This window comes from Gnatocerus cornutus, chromosome 9 (genome assembly GCF_029298725.1).
Source record: "Gnatocerus cornutus isolate USDA-ARS CGAHR chromosome 9, icGnaCorn1.1, whole genome shotgun sequence".
In the NCBI taxonomy this organism is placed as follows: Eukaryota; Metazoa; Arthropoda; class Insecta; order Coleoptera; family Tenebrionidae; genus Gnatocerus; species Gnatocerus cornutus.
Genome location: NC_142241.1, coordinates 8904094 through 8919103, shown reverse-complemented (window position 1 = coordinate 8919103; position 15010 = coordinate 8904094). Strand labels below are relative to the sequence as shown.

Genomic DNA, 15010 nt, shown 5'->3' with positions numbered 1-15010 from the left:
CACTGATAAGACCTCGATAATATGTAAAACGTGCGTTAATACATCTTGTGATATAATGCAATTATGTCACGGAATAATGTGACGCTGCCAACATGAATAATTTACAGTTAGAGATAACATTAATTTTGGAAATTTCTCCAGACAATTTGGAACAAGAAATCTGGAAACACTTTAAATGATTAACATTCAAAATGAGAAGTTAGAGGAATTTTTGTAAAAGTTGCAGAGCTGAGAAGTTGATATTAAAGTTTCAGGATGCAATTTATATTCAAATGAGTCGCATAAGTGTACCAGTTGATGGTTTTAAATATCTGAGATGAAATTTATTGCAATTTAGATAGAAACAGTGGAGAGCGGCGTCTGAGATTTAATTTTGAGGAGATGGGGGAATTTTAATTGTTATTTAGCATCGAAAACAACTCAATGAGAATAATGTGCGTTACAGTCAATATACAAAAACAAAGATATAGTGGAAATAACAGTCCCACAGGAAGTTTCTGTGTTATCTTAAATATTCCATCGGATGTCCTAGTTGACTGCTTGCCAAACTGCCTTTCACGTGCACGGATTATCGATTTTAGTGTACAGACAAGTTTTTAAATTCATCGCAAAAACAAACGATAAATTCAAGAAGCGGAGTGCCCACATACCGTAAAATAATTTGTCTTTCAAATCTCTGGGATTCACCTGATCTTTTTTGAATGAAATATCTTTTGTATTCCACCCAGAGGTCGACAATTGAATTGATCCTATATACACCTACTGTTGTTTTCCCCGTTTGATTGGACTAATGCAGTTGTTACCATCACTGTTGCTATATGTAATTGTGATGAACGGTTTTAATCAATTTCCGTCGACATTGCGTGTCCTGAATTTTACAAATTTTCTTGCTAGATCAAAGGCGGGAGACGAGTTCATCGGAACGTGGATTGAAATAGTATGAAGTTTTACTCCACAACAGTAAATCTGCGTAATTACATTTTAGTAATGAATTGGAGAGGCAAAGAAATTTGTTGACATTATCGCCCGGCGCATCCACCATTTTTGGCAACTTGACAAACATCATTTTTAGTTAAGTCAAAACTTACTAGGAAAACACTTTTGCGCGAAAACCGCAAAAAAGCTTCCTGATTTAGATACTTGAAATCGAAATCTGCGATAATATTCAGTACGAATTTATGTATTTATGCAGTTATTTTACGGGTAAATGCATGGAGATATTTGAAATAATTTAACGAATTTACGTGCTGAATGTAAATGCACTATAAAATATCGCTACAATTTACCAGCATTTTAAAGCGTATTGATGTCTTGTTTACGAGAAATAAATGTTTACGTTTATACATTCCGGCTAAAACTGTCATGTTTTTATTCACACGGCAACAGTGAAACCTGATATAATACATTATATAATATCCTGTTCTATTTATTTAGAGACAACACTACTTGTTGCTAAATTAATAAATGCAATTTTTGAGCTTTTAAAGCTCCGCATTCATTGTAAAAGCTTTCGTTCCAGACAAAGCTCCGACTTGAAAAACCCACATTAACTTAACGAATTTGGCAGTTTTTATGCACGCAATTAGCAGATCTAATTACGCTTCAGCTTAATGGAACGGTTAAAAATGTGCCTCGCTCAAATCCGCATAACATAGAATTTTTGCGATATGTAATTGCTAATTACGGACGGGATTTTTCAGTTTTAAAATTTCTATCGAAGCACTTCAAACGAACGCAATTTTGAGATCTAATTAGCTTAGCCGAAAGATTCGGTTTACAATTCAAATTTTCCTCGAGAATGGGCGGCTTCAAAGCTTTGTAATAACTCGCCTGAATTTTAATCACAGCTTAGGTAACTGTATGCTTTTTTGGTTGAGCACTTTTCGATCAATTTCTAAAGATTTTTCTTTGGGTGTCTGAGGGTGCCGTCAGGCAATAATTCTCCATAGTATTTAATGTTTGAAAATGAGACGATTGGTCATAATTAATTCCATTTAATCAATTATAAACTCAGTTGGGGAAATGTGTGGACTTGCCAGCTTTTGGATTTATTGGGTGTTTGTCGCGAAAACAACGAATTTATTAATTTGTTCCGTATTTTGCTCTCAACAATGAGAAGGTTTATTAATTTGCATCCCTTAACGTTTTCATGTAAGCTTTGCTTATGATTAACTACCGGCTTTCACCTATCTGAAACTTTTATGGGTTAATCCAGTTTAGTATGACCTTTAAACAAATTTAATTAATTTATTAGGGATACTCGTGACCTGGTTATTTGTCAAAGCATATTATCTGCTTCGAACATTTTCCTAATTACCATACTTAGTGTTTATGTTGTCATTAAAATTGTCGTGTTTGGAAGAATAAAGTTAACAAAGGTTGAATGTCTGCAATAAACGTGATTCATAATAATCGCAATAATACGAATAAATTCCTTTTTTAACAAAGCTTAATTGCGAACACGTAAAAAAACGAATCTACTTTTTTGAGGGACAATTCGGATACTTAAGTAAATTTCATATTTCTGTAGTGGGTGAAAAAAGATCTTGCTTTGTTAAACCTCCATTTTATTATGGTAATTGTGGAAGCAGCAACGTTTCTATTTTCGTTTATAAAACGACTGTTATTTCAACAATGAATTTGAGGAAAAAGGAAAACTTCACTGTTCCAGAATCTCCGATTTCTATAATACAGGTGAATGGAAAAACTAAAAATTTAAATTATTTTCAACGGTCAAAAATCTGTGTTTTATGAAGCAGCAAATTACCACCTAAGTTGAATTTCACTCGGTTCAATGGTACACCGTTTAAAGGTCTCCAAGCAAAAACATGCTAGTTTTAGCCTGAATAAATTCAACTATAAATCCAATTCATCCAGCATAAATAAAGCTAGCATCGATACGAAACTGGCTCAGAATTTACAAGAAAAAGAACGCTTCCACTGCAATAAATCGTGACTTTCTCGCGTCAGTAATATTCCGCATGACAAATCTTTTGGTCTTTCGGCACCGCCCAAACAAAGCTGCCTATAAAAACTATTACACAAAATCGACTAATTGGTTTAATACACGACGGTGTCTCTACAGGCAATTTTATTTCTCCCTGGATTAACATTGAAAGAAATCGATCTACTTTAATAGAGATATTTTGGAAATAACTCGTTTTCAATCGGGTTGTTTTCCAATTTGTCAAAGAGAAATCTCCCGGGAAATTACTTCTTAATAAGCAAACAATGGATGAGTTTAAATTTGACAATTAATAAAATTCGTTTGGCAGAATTAACCCAAATTTGTTTGAAATCGTTTAATGAAATGAAACAATTAATGATTATACTCGGCCGACAGATATTAATTTTGTTAAGGAAAAAGCGGATTTCCCCGCTTCCATCTGTGACATCTTTGTCATGTTTAATTTTTCGAGATTTACGAAGAGATTCGTAACTGTAATTAATTGAGGCTTAAGAGCTTAGCCAAGACAGTGACAAAAATCACTTCGAAAAACATAATTAATTGTTGTTAAAATACCTTAATTATAATAGTCAAAAGACACGTGCAGATTTCCTAGTTTCCCAAAAGCAATTAATTTACAACATCATTATTTTCCCACAATACTAATTGCTCAAAATTTCAAGACAGTTTTGATGCATTTTAAAAAAAAGTTGCAAATACGCCTAGAAAATTGTATTCTAAAAAAATCTGAAGAAACAGCTCCTTTCCGACGAGCTCTTAATCTGATCACTGAAGTGTAATTACACTGATTTGTCATTATTAGATCTCAGTGATTGGAAGAGCCCACTCCAATTTATTTGCGGTGTTACGCCTACTATTTCTTTCCACAAAAACATGTTAGAATCGTAATACGTAATTTTCAACACGACTTAACAGTAATTTGTCACTTTTACAAAGTGTGATAGTTATTACAGTCTGTTTTTAGTGTACGCAAATCTTCGCGAACAAAGCCGATTGCTTCCATTTTCGGAATAATTAAATTCTTGTTTAGGCAATGAAAACAAAGCCTCAGTTAACTTTTTAATAAGCGTTAAATCAAAACAATGGAAACACCGAATGAAGTTAGTTGAGTTTTTAGAGAATTTTTTTGTTCTCGAAGAAATTAATAAACCCAGCCGCCAGTTATTATTCCAGGAGAGTTACTGTTCTGCACAACCGCAGAATATTAATTTTTTTTAAAATGGCCTCGACATGGAAAGTAATCGCGAAACATTTTCTTGAAATTTGTTTTCTAACGTCATTAAAACGTGAAAAATGTTTGTTGCGGTTATTTTCGTTTTTGTTGTAACGTGGCGTCAGACTTTCTTTGTGAAGTCTCATAAGGATTTGTAATAGTCCATAATGTTGAGAGTTCTTCAAACGCACATTCCTTTCTGTTTAAAGCTAATTTAAAATGGAGTAAAAAGGCGGATGTAATATTAAAGAGAGAAACAATAAAGTAAGTCGGAACGAAACTCTACAGTAGTAAAAACGACCAAATAAAAACCGGTTAGTTTTAGTAAATAAGAGACAATATTTAGAGTTTGGTATATGTTGATATCAGAAAATATTAAACCAAAACGAAATGAACTGAATTTAATATAGATATAAAAATGATGGACGAACCAGCAGTGGTAATAAAATGGCTCATATTTTCCAAACTGCACAATAATAATATTTTTCCCTTTTTTTGAATATCATTTTAATACGGTCGGGTAACATTATTTCCTATAGCAGCAGAAATGTAAAAACAGAGTCGTTTATCGATGGTGGAGGCGACGCAACGTGTTCATTCGTTAATAAACGGATTCATAGTGGATATAAACCATAATAGTCGTCTCCGTATTTAAGAATTAATGTCGCTTATTTAATGGCAAGTAGCTGAAGAGTAGTTCCGCACTACTTAATTACCAAACATGCACCTGTTATAAATGAATTTTTACGATCCGAAATATGACACCAAATATTCTATTTTATTATTTTGAAACGGTAAAAACTGTAAAACATCAGTTTTTAGATAGAAAAAACAACACAAAAATTTTAAAGGGGAATTTTTAATGGGGCAAAAAGCCCCCCGGATTACCCGTTATTCGACGCTTATGGCTGTTTTCCAAACAAAAACTGTTTAAAACAAAAATTCTTTTTTTTAACATTCACCTGTCACCGATTTTAATTTTTATTTTTGTTTGAGAAACATAATTTCCGACTCAACCAAATTCAAAATTTGAATTTTTGTTATTTTGACCGCCGCTTGTAAACTATTTGATCTACCGACCTGAGATTTGATCAGTTGATATATTTAGAACTGTTCTTATGATTGATGTTAACTCAAAGCAATTAAACGTCGCTTTTGGTCCGAAAACGCTTGTTAAATATGACTCAAAAAAGACCTTCTGAAAACGAAATTCGGTCAATATTTGTGACACAAGCTCAAGTTCTTTGTGCTCATTTAACGCAAAATTTTAGGCAGAATCTAAAACTGTCTGAATTTTTAACGTACGTCAACAAATAACCCAATTAGAAGCGATTAAAGTTTTGTATAGTAAATTTTGAGTTTTAAAATGTTAAACACTCAATATTTCTGAAACTACAATAGAAAGAAAGACGGGATCTTTGCCACCGTTTTTCTCGCGCCTTTCTTTGCTTAGAATCTGTTATAAAATGTTCAAAAAATTGGCGCCTCAAATGATGAAAAAAAAAGATTTCCATAGAAATGATAAAACTCGAGACAAATTTTGTAGAGCGATTTCCTTAAGACCATTTTACTTAACAATCGAAATGAAAAAGTAAAACTTCTTCTTCTGTTATTGCAATTGCAAATAAAATTAGCGGTGCCAAAAATCAATAACAATTTTGACAAAGAAATAAAACAAACTAATGTAATTTTTCCTGCAACGAATTTACCGATTTACAAAGGCGAAATTTTAGAATTTAAGTGCTGCCAACACCATATTACAGTTTCCGATCCGTTGGTTCGTAATTAATATGGTCGTCGTGAAGTTTGTCTAACTACCAATTAGGTCGTTTTAATTAGCGCGACGAATGACCTTATTCGAAATGTTAAGAAAATGATTTACGTTTTTAATTAAATTTAGACCATAAACATTGAGCTTAATAAACAAACACTGAAGAATCGTTGTAAAATATGGTCGTATTCCAAAGATTTATTTAAATTAATTAATTTATGGCTTTCAATTTTTGAGGTGGATGTATTTCGATGGACAATTTTCCGGAGTTTTCGAAGCTCCATTTCCCCGGAACTACGACAGATAGAATGCTGCCAGTTTCGCCATTGTTTTCTCGCACTTTTGCCGCTAAAAATCCAGTCCTGCATATCCTGAAATCGAAAATTTAATTTTTGAAGTAGATCTGTATCGGTGGACAAATTATCCAAAATTTTCGAAGTTTTATCTCTTCGGATTCACAGATCGAAAAATGCAGTTTTCGCCATCAATTTTTTCGGACTTTTGTTGCTAATAGTTCGGACTTACATATCCCAAATTCAGAAATTCAATTTCTTCAGTTTACAATATAAATAGGTACTTTTTCGACGGAAACTTATTCCGGAATTTTCCGTGCTTAATAATTCTTCTGTTGACTTTTTTTATTATGGTATATTATTGACTCTACCAAAACTGTTGACTGTGGTAAGTCGTAAGAACAAAGACGAGTTTGCTCAAAGTTTTAGTGTAAGACCGTCATGTTTGTACGTCTGTCCCAACTAATCCAATTTATTTGAACAAGTGGTAAGTTGCACATTTTATTAAATCTTCTTTGTATTGTTTGCCACTGCCTTTTCGTCACTGATGTAAAGATGCTGTTGAAAGCGCAAAACGAGTTCAAAGTAAAAAGTTTTGTTTTCCATATTTAAATTTAAATGAAGCACTTTCAATGCATACCTTTTGAATTCTGTTTACCACGACTTTTCATTGAAAAATACGATGAAATATAAATTTGCCACTTCGTATTAATAGCTGCATTATTCGAAAACGCCTCCATTTTCCTTTCTCCGTAAACAACTAGAATAATTTTGTTTAGAAAATCTAGCTACCACAATTTATATTAAAGTTAAAACTCGTCATCTCCGCAAATTGCAAATACGCTCCGTGATTAGAGTGTCACAGCTCGCCGTTAATGTCACAGAAGAGTAATTCAGCAGTAATGAAGCACTTCATTTTTGAGGCTCGGATTTGATACTTTTATGCTCGGTGGAGACAAAGAGATTCATGACAGGACGCCAAAAAATAAACTGGTCATGACAGCTGTTCGGATTTTTTCCCTAAATCCGTTGCAACATGCCAACGAAAAATTAACAACAAATCTAAAGTTTGATTTTGGTTTGTGCTCGCCTAGCGTAAACAGTTTGCCACGGCATGCGGAAATCGGCGGTTTCGTTATTTGATTTCCGGAAACACAGTGTTCATCAACTGATTCCTGGATGCTAGATATGTTTTAAAAGTTTCAATTGATGGCGATTACATTAAACGAGTCGCCTGATTTTGTGGTATTCAATTTGCGTGGCAAGTGCGGAAATGAAATAATTTTGTGGTTGAGACATATTATTTGGTTTCAATAATACAGTCAAACGGTTGTGAAGCCAGCGCAGTTTCTCCAAACGCTGAAACTTTTCCAAGAAGTGAATAGAAGAAAAATTATGTTTCGAAGAAAAGCGGAATATCTCAATAATCGGAGTTCTCCAGACAGCAATAACAGCGAGTGCTTTTTTCACTTGAAATTTTTGCACAAAACTCGTTTATATTATATTAAAATGCAGCTTCCATGAAGGAATAAAATTACAGCGATGTGAAACAGATGCTCGATTTAATTATATTTCCGTTAATTTTTCCACAAAACCATAAAATACCCCAGTGAAAAGGACCGCCGGAGTTTTAAAGTTTAATGTCACGTTTTATGTCGGTCGTACCGTTATTACCCTAAAAACACCAAAATAACTTCCACCGTCTTGTCATCTCCTCTTTAGCAATTTTTGGTGTTATTTATGCACAGACTATAAACGTCAATAACACGAAAGTGTCGTAAAACAAATATGAAATTTGGTTAATGGAGCAGCCGCTGTAAAGAGTTTCCGCTAGGAGATGAAAATTTCATTAGTTATAAGTTTGACCACCATCAGATGTCTGCTGCTAATTGGAGCGATAATCACTTGGAATATTCGATGGGATTCTGATGCTGATGTCATTTCCGTTTGACCCTCGTCACGTAGGAAAATATCTTAGTAGTTTCGGTTATTACGATCAACATTTGTGCTGAAGCTGCAGAAGATTCGACCCTCATTCTATAACTGACAATTTTTATTATTTGAAGAAACAAATTCGAATATGCTGCTGCGGAAGACGTGCAGGGTTAGACGTAAAGTGGATTCGGAAATTGTTAAACGGAACATGGTAACGATTTCATTTTGCTTCATTTTCATCATTTCCTGCATCCTTTTGTTGTTGCACGCGATTAAATTACATAACTTAAATAACTAGAAGAGAGTATTAGCTAATTTTCTGGACAACAAAAAATTAATTAACTTTCGTGATAACGAAGATAAAGTTGCAGAAAGGTATATGTGAAAAAGTGGCAAGTCTTGTCTTGGCTGTTGCCTACTTTTAAAAAGTTAATTAAATTACGCTGCTGAAGGAATGTTTTTGATCACTAAGAAGCAGTCTGCACGAATTAACTAATGCACGTATCGAAAATGTTAAAAATGGAGCCGATATAAATTTATTCATTTAATTGATCCTGCGAATATCTTCTGTACGAATAATAAGAATAAAATTTGAATATGTTACGCTGGTAAAGGTAGGTGTTTAGATTCCCCTTAATGAATTTTAATCTCCAGAGAATCCGAAAGCAGACACTTTGTTTGGGGCAAAGCTGCTACATAATTTCCGGCAACGTACGTGTCTTAAAGATAAGACTTAATGTAAAGCTGATGTTTTTCCAGATGATAAAATATCTTTTTGGAAGTTTATAGCACTGCATGCCCTGCAGGGACAATTGCGAAAATATAGTAAAAGGTGTCTAATCTACAAAAATTCCAATTTCTCACTAATTTTAGATGTAATTCTACAATGGCTTGACTGACATTTAAGCTTAAAGTTCGAAGTAGCAGATAACAAGCAGGAAGTGTAGGATTACCGGTGAAAGATCTGTAATCGGTGCCCGAAGTTTAAGTCTCACGACTGGACAAAGAACTAATAAGAGTTTCTTTTTTTACCATGAATAGAAAATGCCTTTTTAACGGGATAATCTTCGGTTTATTACACCTTTGAGGAATTTCAAGTGATGTGAGCCACCCTTAAATTTTTTTTATCTAATTTCAACAAAACTTTGGCAACTTCGAGAACTTAAGTTTAAAGTTTTAGATTTTTCGCATGCATAGACTAAAAATATTAATTCTAGTAATTTTTATAAGACTATTATAGAAATTGTATTGGTGATATAGTACCTACCCAAAAATAGTTATTTGTGTACCAAGGCCAAAAAGTGTTTCTTTTTTGTCTTATTTTAAAAATGCTCGAGCAAAATGGCACCTTTTTGGGCCGTAATACAAGCTCGATTTTTTAGGGGATATCATTAAATTTACAAATTAATTAATTTTTATTTATGATTTATTGATCTACTCATTTATAACAAGTGAATGATTGTGAATATTTATGGATCCTTTAGAAAAGTTTATATTTTCTTTATTTACAGTGGCAATTTCGGCATCACAGCTTCACAATTTGTAAGAACGAAGTTTGATGTGCTTTTTGATGTTGCAGCAGCACTTACGGCACTGCTAGACATGTTCGTGTGCAATAATTCAACAGGTCTTAGTTGCACTTTACAGCAGTTTGTCGATTTGACTTTACAAAAATAATTAAACATTGAGGGTAATGTCGGTATCATTATGTAATTTAAAAAATCTACGGTAGATGCCGTTACCACCGTTACAAACAAAAATGAAAACGGCCAGAAAACGGTCGTTGTTTGCCCATATTTGAAAACTGAAAATTCAATTTCTAGTTAAGGTCGACTAAAATAGCTATTTGTGTACCAAGGCCAAAAAGTGTTTCTTTTTTAGCCGAGCCTTTTTTTAATGGCCGAGGCTAGAGCCGAGGCCAGAAAGAAGGCGAGGGCAAAATGGCACTTTTTGGCCGTGATACACACAAGATTTTTTTAGGCGACATCATTAAATTTACAAGTTAATTAATTTTTGTTTATGATTTATTGATTTAATCATTTATAACAACTGAATAATTGTAAATATTTATGAATCCTTTAGAAAAGTTCATATTTTATCTATTTACATTTGCAGTTTCGGCATGTGTAGCTTTACAATTTGTATGAATTAGGTTTGATGTGCTTTTTGATGTTGCAGCAGCATTGCTAGACATGTTCATTTTCATAATTCAACACGTCTTTGTTGCAGATTACAGTAGCTTGTCGATTTGATTTTACTTAAATAATTATAAAATTGTGGGTAATATCGGTATCTTGATGTAATGTGCAAAACTATGGATATATGACGCCACCATAGATCGGCCAAAAATGTTTGCGGCCAGAAAAGACTTACTTTTAGGCCGCTTTTGAGGCCTAAAAATTCCATTTTCAGTTTAAGTCGCCTAAAAACACATTTTCTAAAAAAAACTACTAAATAAAAAAAAATAAAAATGGTCATACTTTTAGGAAGCTGGAAAAGTCCCATGTTCTGAAAGATAGGTACTAAAGTTTCGTTGAAATTGGACAAAAAAAAATGCGGATGGACACTTTACCTGCATTTACTTCTATTGTTCATTTCAAACTCTCTAAGATTCTCTAGATTTATTAAGATGTTAAATTTATTGTCAAGAACTGCAACTTGCAAGTTACGAGTTCTTGTTCTGATAAGAACTAATCAACCGCAACAGCTCAAGCTGTTCCTGTTTGAAGACAACAAAAGCACTGCCGAGAAGTTCGTACTATTGCAAGTTTCTGAGTTTGTGTCAGAACGAGTGGAATAACCACCTCAATCTATGCATCTTATTTACCTTTAAAAGTGATAAACCGCAATTTGCTGCTCGTTGCTGTTTATTTTTTCAACACGCTTTGTTTGCTTTCAGGTCATGAGTTTACCGCGGCTCCTAGAGGAAATTGCTCTTAGGATTTAATAGCTTTCCACGATGTTATCGTTTCTTTTGGTGACCTTGGCCATCGCTTCACTGGCGACGAATTCCGATATGAAAGCAAACTTTGTTAATTACACAACAGCAGACTCCGGAAGGATAATGGAATCGAGTGGTGTCACATTAACGCAGGATAACCCGGTCCTTGGAACCAAATCAATTGAGAGAGATAAAACGTTGGAAGAATGTCAGGGTCGCGAAGTTTGCACTAGTGCAGACATCAGCAAGACGTCAGGAAAAGTGATTACAGAAACCCAAATTCAACCGACCTACAAAAAGGCGAACACGAGCGAAAAAATTGAAAGTGATAACCTGATTACGTCATCCAGTAATGCAGTGAAGGGAAGTGAGAAAAAATTAAACTTAACGGAAGAGGACCAACATAAATCCGTCGGTTTGGACGAAAAAGTTTTACGAGAATTGGACGCAAAAAATATGAATTCAATTTCGACGGCGTTGGGTGAGTTAAATTTAGTTTCATACAGGTTTTAAAAGAAGTTAAGAAACTTTCATGCATAAAACTCTGTATTGATCGTGTATCATGCGTTGGGTAAAAAGGTGAAAGAAACCCGCCGGTTTTTGAACGAAAGCAAATAAAAAGAATTAGAACATCAACAGATCGAGAGTGGAAATTATAAGGTGCCAGGGAAAATATTTGTGTTCGATTAATAATCAATTATCCTTTTTGTTCCATTTTTCTCTTTCGAGCCTGGCAGATTTTTACGTAAGCTTACGTAAATTTAATTTCATTTTGATCCGATAAATTCTGTTTTAGTTTAATTAAGGCCATCACAAAGCGATAATTTATTACGTGTCAGATCATTTTACAAAAATTAACATCACACATCTGCTACTCAAACTTCACATATAAACCGGTTATAATTAAAGAAACTTTTGATTAAAATTGCTAAGGACAATTACTCAGAGTAGTTATCCTAACGCCCTTTTTGCAAGGGTCGGCACGAAAATTAGCCCAACCACTGCGTCACTGCGTAGTTTTTTAAATAAGCTTTCATTTCATCCAACTACTTTTTTGTTTCAGCTATACAAACCACAAGCAAGAATGTTACAGTGACATCCCCCGACTCTCTGATATCTCCAAACTTCACCCCCATTGTCGTCCCTTTAGAGTATAACCTCAAACAAAACCAAGTGGAAACCACTCAACAGGTACCTTTCAAAGCACTTCCGGCTTGCCTTAACCATGCAAAATGCGTTTAGTCTGCTATTATTTTTACTGCGAAATAGATGTCCTGTCGCTCGTTCAATTGCAGAAATTTATGCGGTTATAAGTAATTAATTTCATCTGGGAGTTAAAAAGGTCACCTTTAAATTACATTTTTCACGCTCGAATTGGGAAGCAGTGATATATTGAATCGGGAAAATCAATCATTGTCGCTTTTTTTAAGGAAAGGATCACCCTGTATAAATAAGCGAAGCTAAGGTCAAACAAAGGACAGAATATTCTGAAAATTTACATATTCAGTTGCATGTAGTGACATGCTGATTCCATCTAATTGCAGAAGCAGGTATTCGGAATTGCTGTCCGTTCGCAAACACGGTAATAATAGCCTCACTCTTGACATTACCAAATGTTAATTTCCTTGCTTTACATATTCCAATAAACGCCAAGATTAAGCCACTGCTCTTATTGTATACCCGTGGATTATTGAACACCATCAAACCCTGGAATTTCTCCCGAGAAAACTGTTTCAATCGCTCTCTGTTTTTGCAGCTCTATAAATCATAACATTCATACTACGTCCCATAAAACAAGCAGACCTACGATATCAAATTACACAGCTCGCAGCCTCCCAATATCCTCCTATTACATTATCTTTATTCTAAATGATAAAATGTTCCTTTCAGACGCAAGCTTTCACCACAGCATCTTACGACTACACTTTACCTTTGCGGTCTGACGACTCGGCTGAAAGCAGGGTGCTTTCTCACGGAAATCTCAAAGATACAGGCGACTTTTCCGGAACTTCTTTACGGCCAACGTGGGAGACAACTCAACCTGGAACAGTTGTCGGCCATAATTCAGATGGAAAAAATCGTAGCGTTATACCGACAACTCCACTTTCGAACGGAAGGAATGTTTCGAAAGGTATGGAGCGATTCCGATTACGGTTTTTACAAAAAAAACGGAGCAAAAAATCTGTTTCAATCATCACAGATAATTTGTATGTCTTCTCATTCGTTCGAGCAAAAAATTGATTGGTGTGTCGAATCCAAAGTTTCCAAAACGTGAGCTGACAATATTAAATTTGTGGTTGACGTTGCTCATACTCCGATCTAAAGTTTTCCAGTTATTTTTAATGTCACTCAGCTTTGTTACCTGGAAGTTTAACATCCGCCGCAAGTTTGTTACAGACACACGTTCTTTTGTCTCCTTCCACGTTGGGCGAAATTCACCACAATGTTTACATAAATTACACGAAAATTCGTCAGTTCAGTCATTGTCGGAGTTCAATAAAATTATTTGCTGAAAGTTTTTGGTCTGGCTCACTGCCTGAAATATGAAGAGGAGGTTCAACTTTAGACCTCATGTCAGCATTGAATTTATGAGCAGAAGTAGAAATATTATTAAAATTAATCAAATTTTCATCAGATTGATGTTAGGAGTGGAATTAGAGACAAACAATTTCCATCGCTCAACCGCGTTTGTAACAAGTTAAACTATTATACAACATTTCAACATAGAGATAGTCTTAATTAACAACTGTGGGCAGCTTTGGATTGGATCATTGAACTAATAGGAAATTAAAATCACGGACAAAGTAGTGATTATTCATTCTACCCAACCCGTGTTCGAGATGCAACTTTGCTGCTAAGCTCATTCCAATTCTGCCTTTCGGACTTCGTTTAAAAATTTATTTCCAAATGATTCTTCTGGATTCTTTCTAATATTACTTCTACTTAATTTTTTTCAATATAATGAATTTTTAATAAAGGTTAGTCTGAGTTTCATATAATAATGAGAGATTATTGTTACAACTGTTTACTTAATGGTCTGATATCACCGCCTAACCAAACCGTCTGGATAATTCTAAACAAAGATCCTTTTTGCTTCAGTGGACAGTAACGGCTGTTTAATGTCTGGTCTCTCGTAATTGTTTACTTACAAGCTGTATTGGAGATAAATCAAACAATATTCGGTTATAAAAGCAGCAACCTCTAAGAAAAATGTTTTGAAATGAAATACATTATGTAATTGAAAAATTACTATAAACAACAAATTTTGAACGAATTTTGTACAGGAAGAGTAAAATAGAATTACTTCTTGCTTCTGAATCTAAAGTCCGTTTTGCCCCATCAGGTCAGGACTAGGGCAAATTTCTAAACAAATTTTTGTAGGTAGGTACACCGCGTTCACTTTTCGAAACTTTTTTGCATAAATCTTCTAAATTGGTTGGTACCTACATTATTTTTTTAATTTAGGTAATACGTTAATAAAGGCTGAGATCTCTGCTTTTAACGCGATGTTAAACATGTTATTATCTCTTGTCATGACAAAGATTATGGTGTGATTTGAAAAAAAATATATTTTTTTTGTTAATTTTCAAAAATTGGGTAAATTTTTTTTTAGTTAAATGCCTACAAACCTGTAGTTTTTGAATAAATCTCGCGTTTCCCAATTATTTCACTGGCCAGAATAGGATATCAAGAATCAACATTATGCAGAGACTGTTAAAAAATTGTTGCTCGAGTTTTTACAACTTAAATAAATTTGAAGTCGTTTTCATGTTAGTCTAAACAATTTTATTATCTCAGACAAAATTTTCGTAAAACTGATGACATATTTATCGGTTACTGCCACCAGATTGCCAGTATTTGTGTTTAATAGTTACTTATTGTGTTTCCC

At 34.0% G+C, this 15010-nt stretch overlaps 1 protein-coding gene across 1 annotated transcript in view; it reads left to right on the top strand.

Moving 5' to 3' along the window:
* LOC148168612 (metabotropic glutamate receptor 2-like) overlaps positions 1-15010 on the top strand; it is a 144316-nt gene that overhangs the window by 41406 nt on the left and 87900 nt on the right. Inside the window, exons 3-5 of the mRNA XM_088046796.1 lie at positions 11080-11602; positions 12185-12312; positions 13012-13252. Coding sequence (XP_087902922.1) covers positions 11140-11602; positions 12185-12312; positions 13012-13252 — 832 coding nt within the window. The 5' untranslated portion in view covers positions 11080-11139. The remainder of the gene's footprint in view (positions 1-11079; positions 11603-12184; positions 12313-13011; positions 13253-15010) is intronic.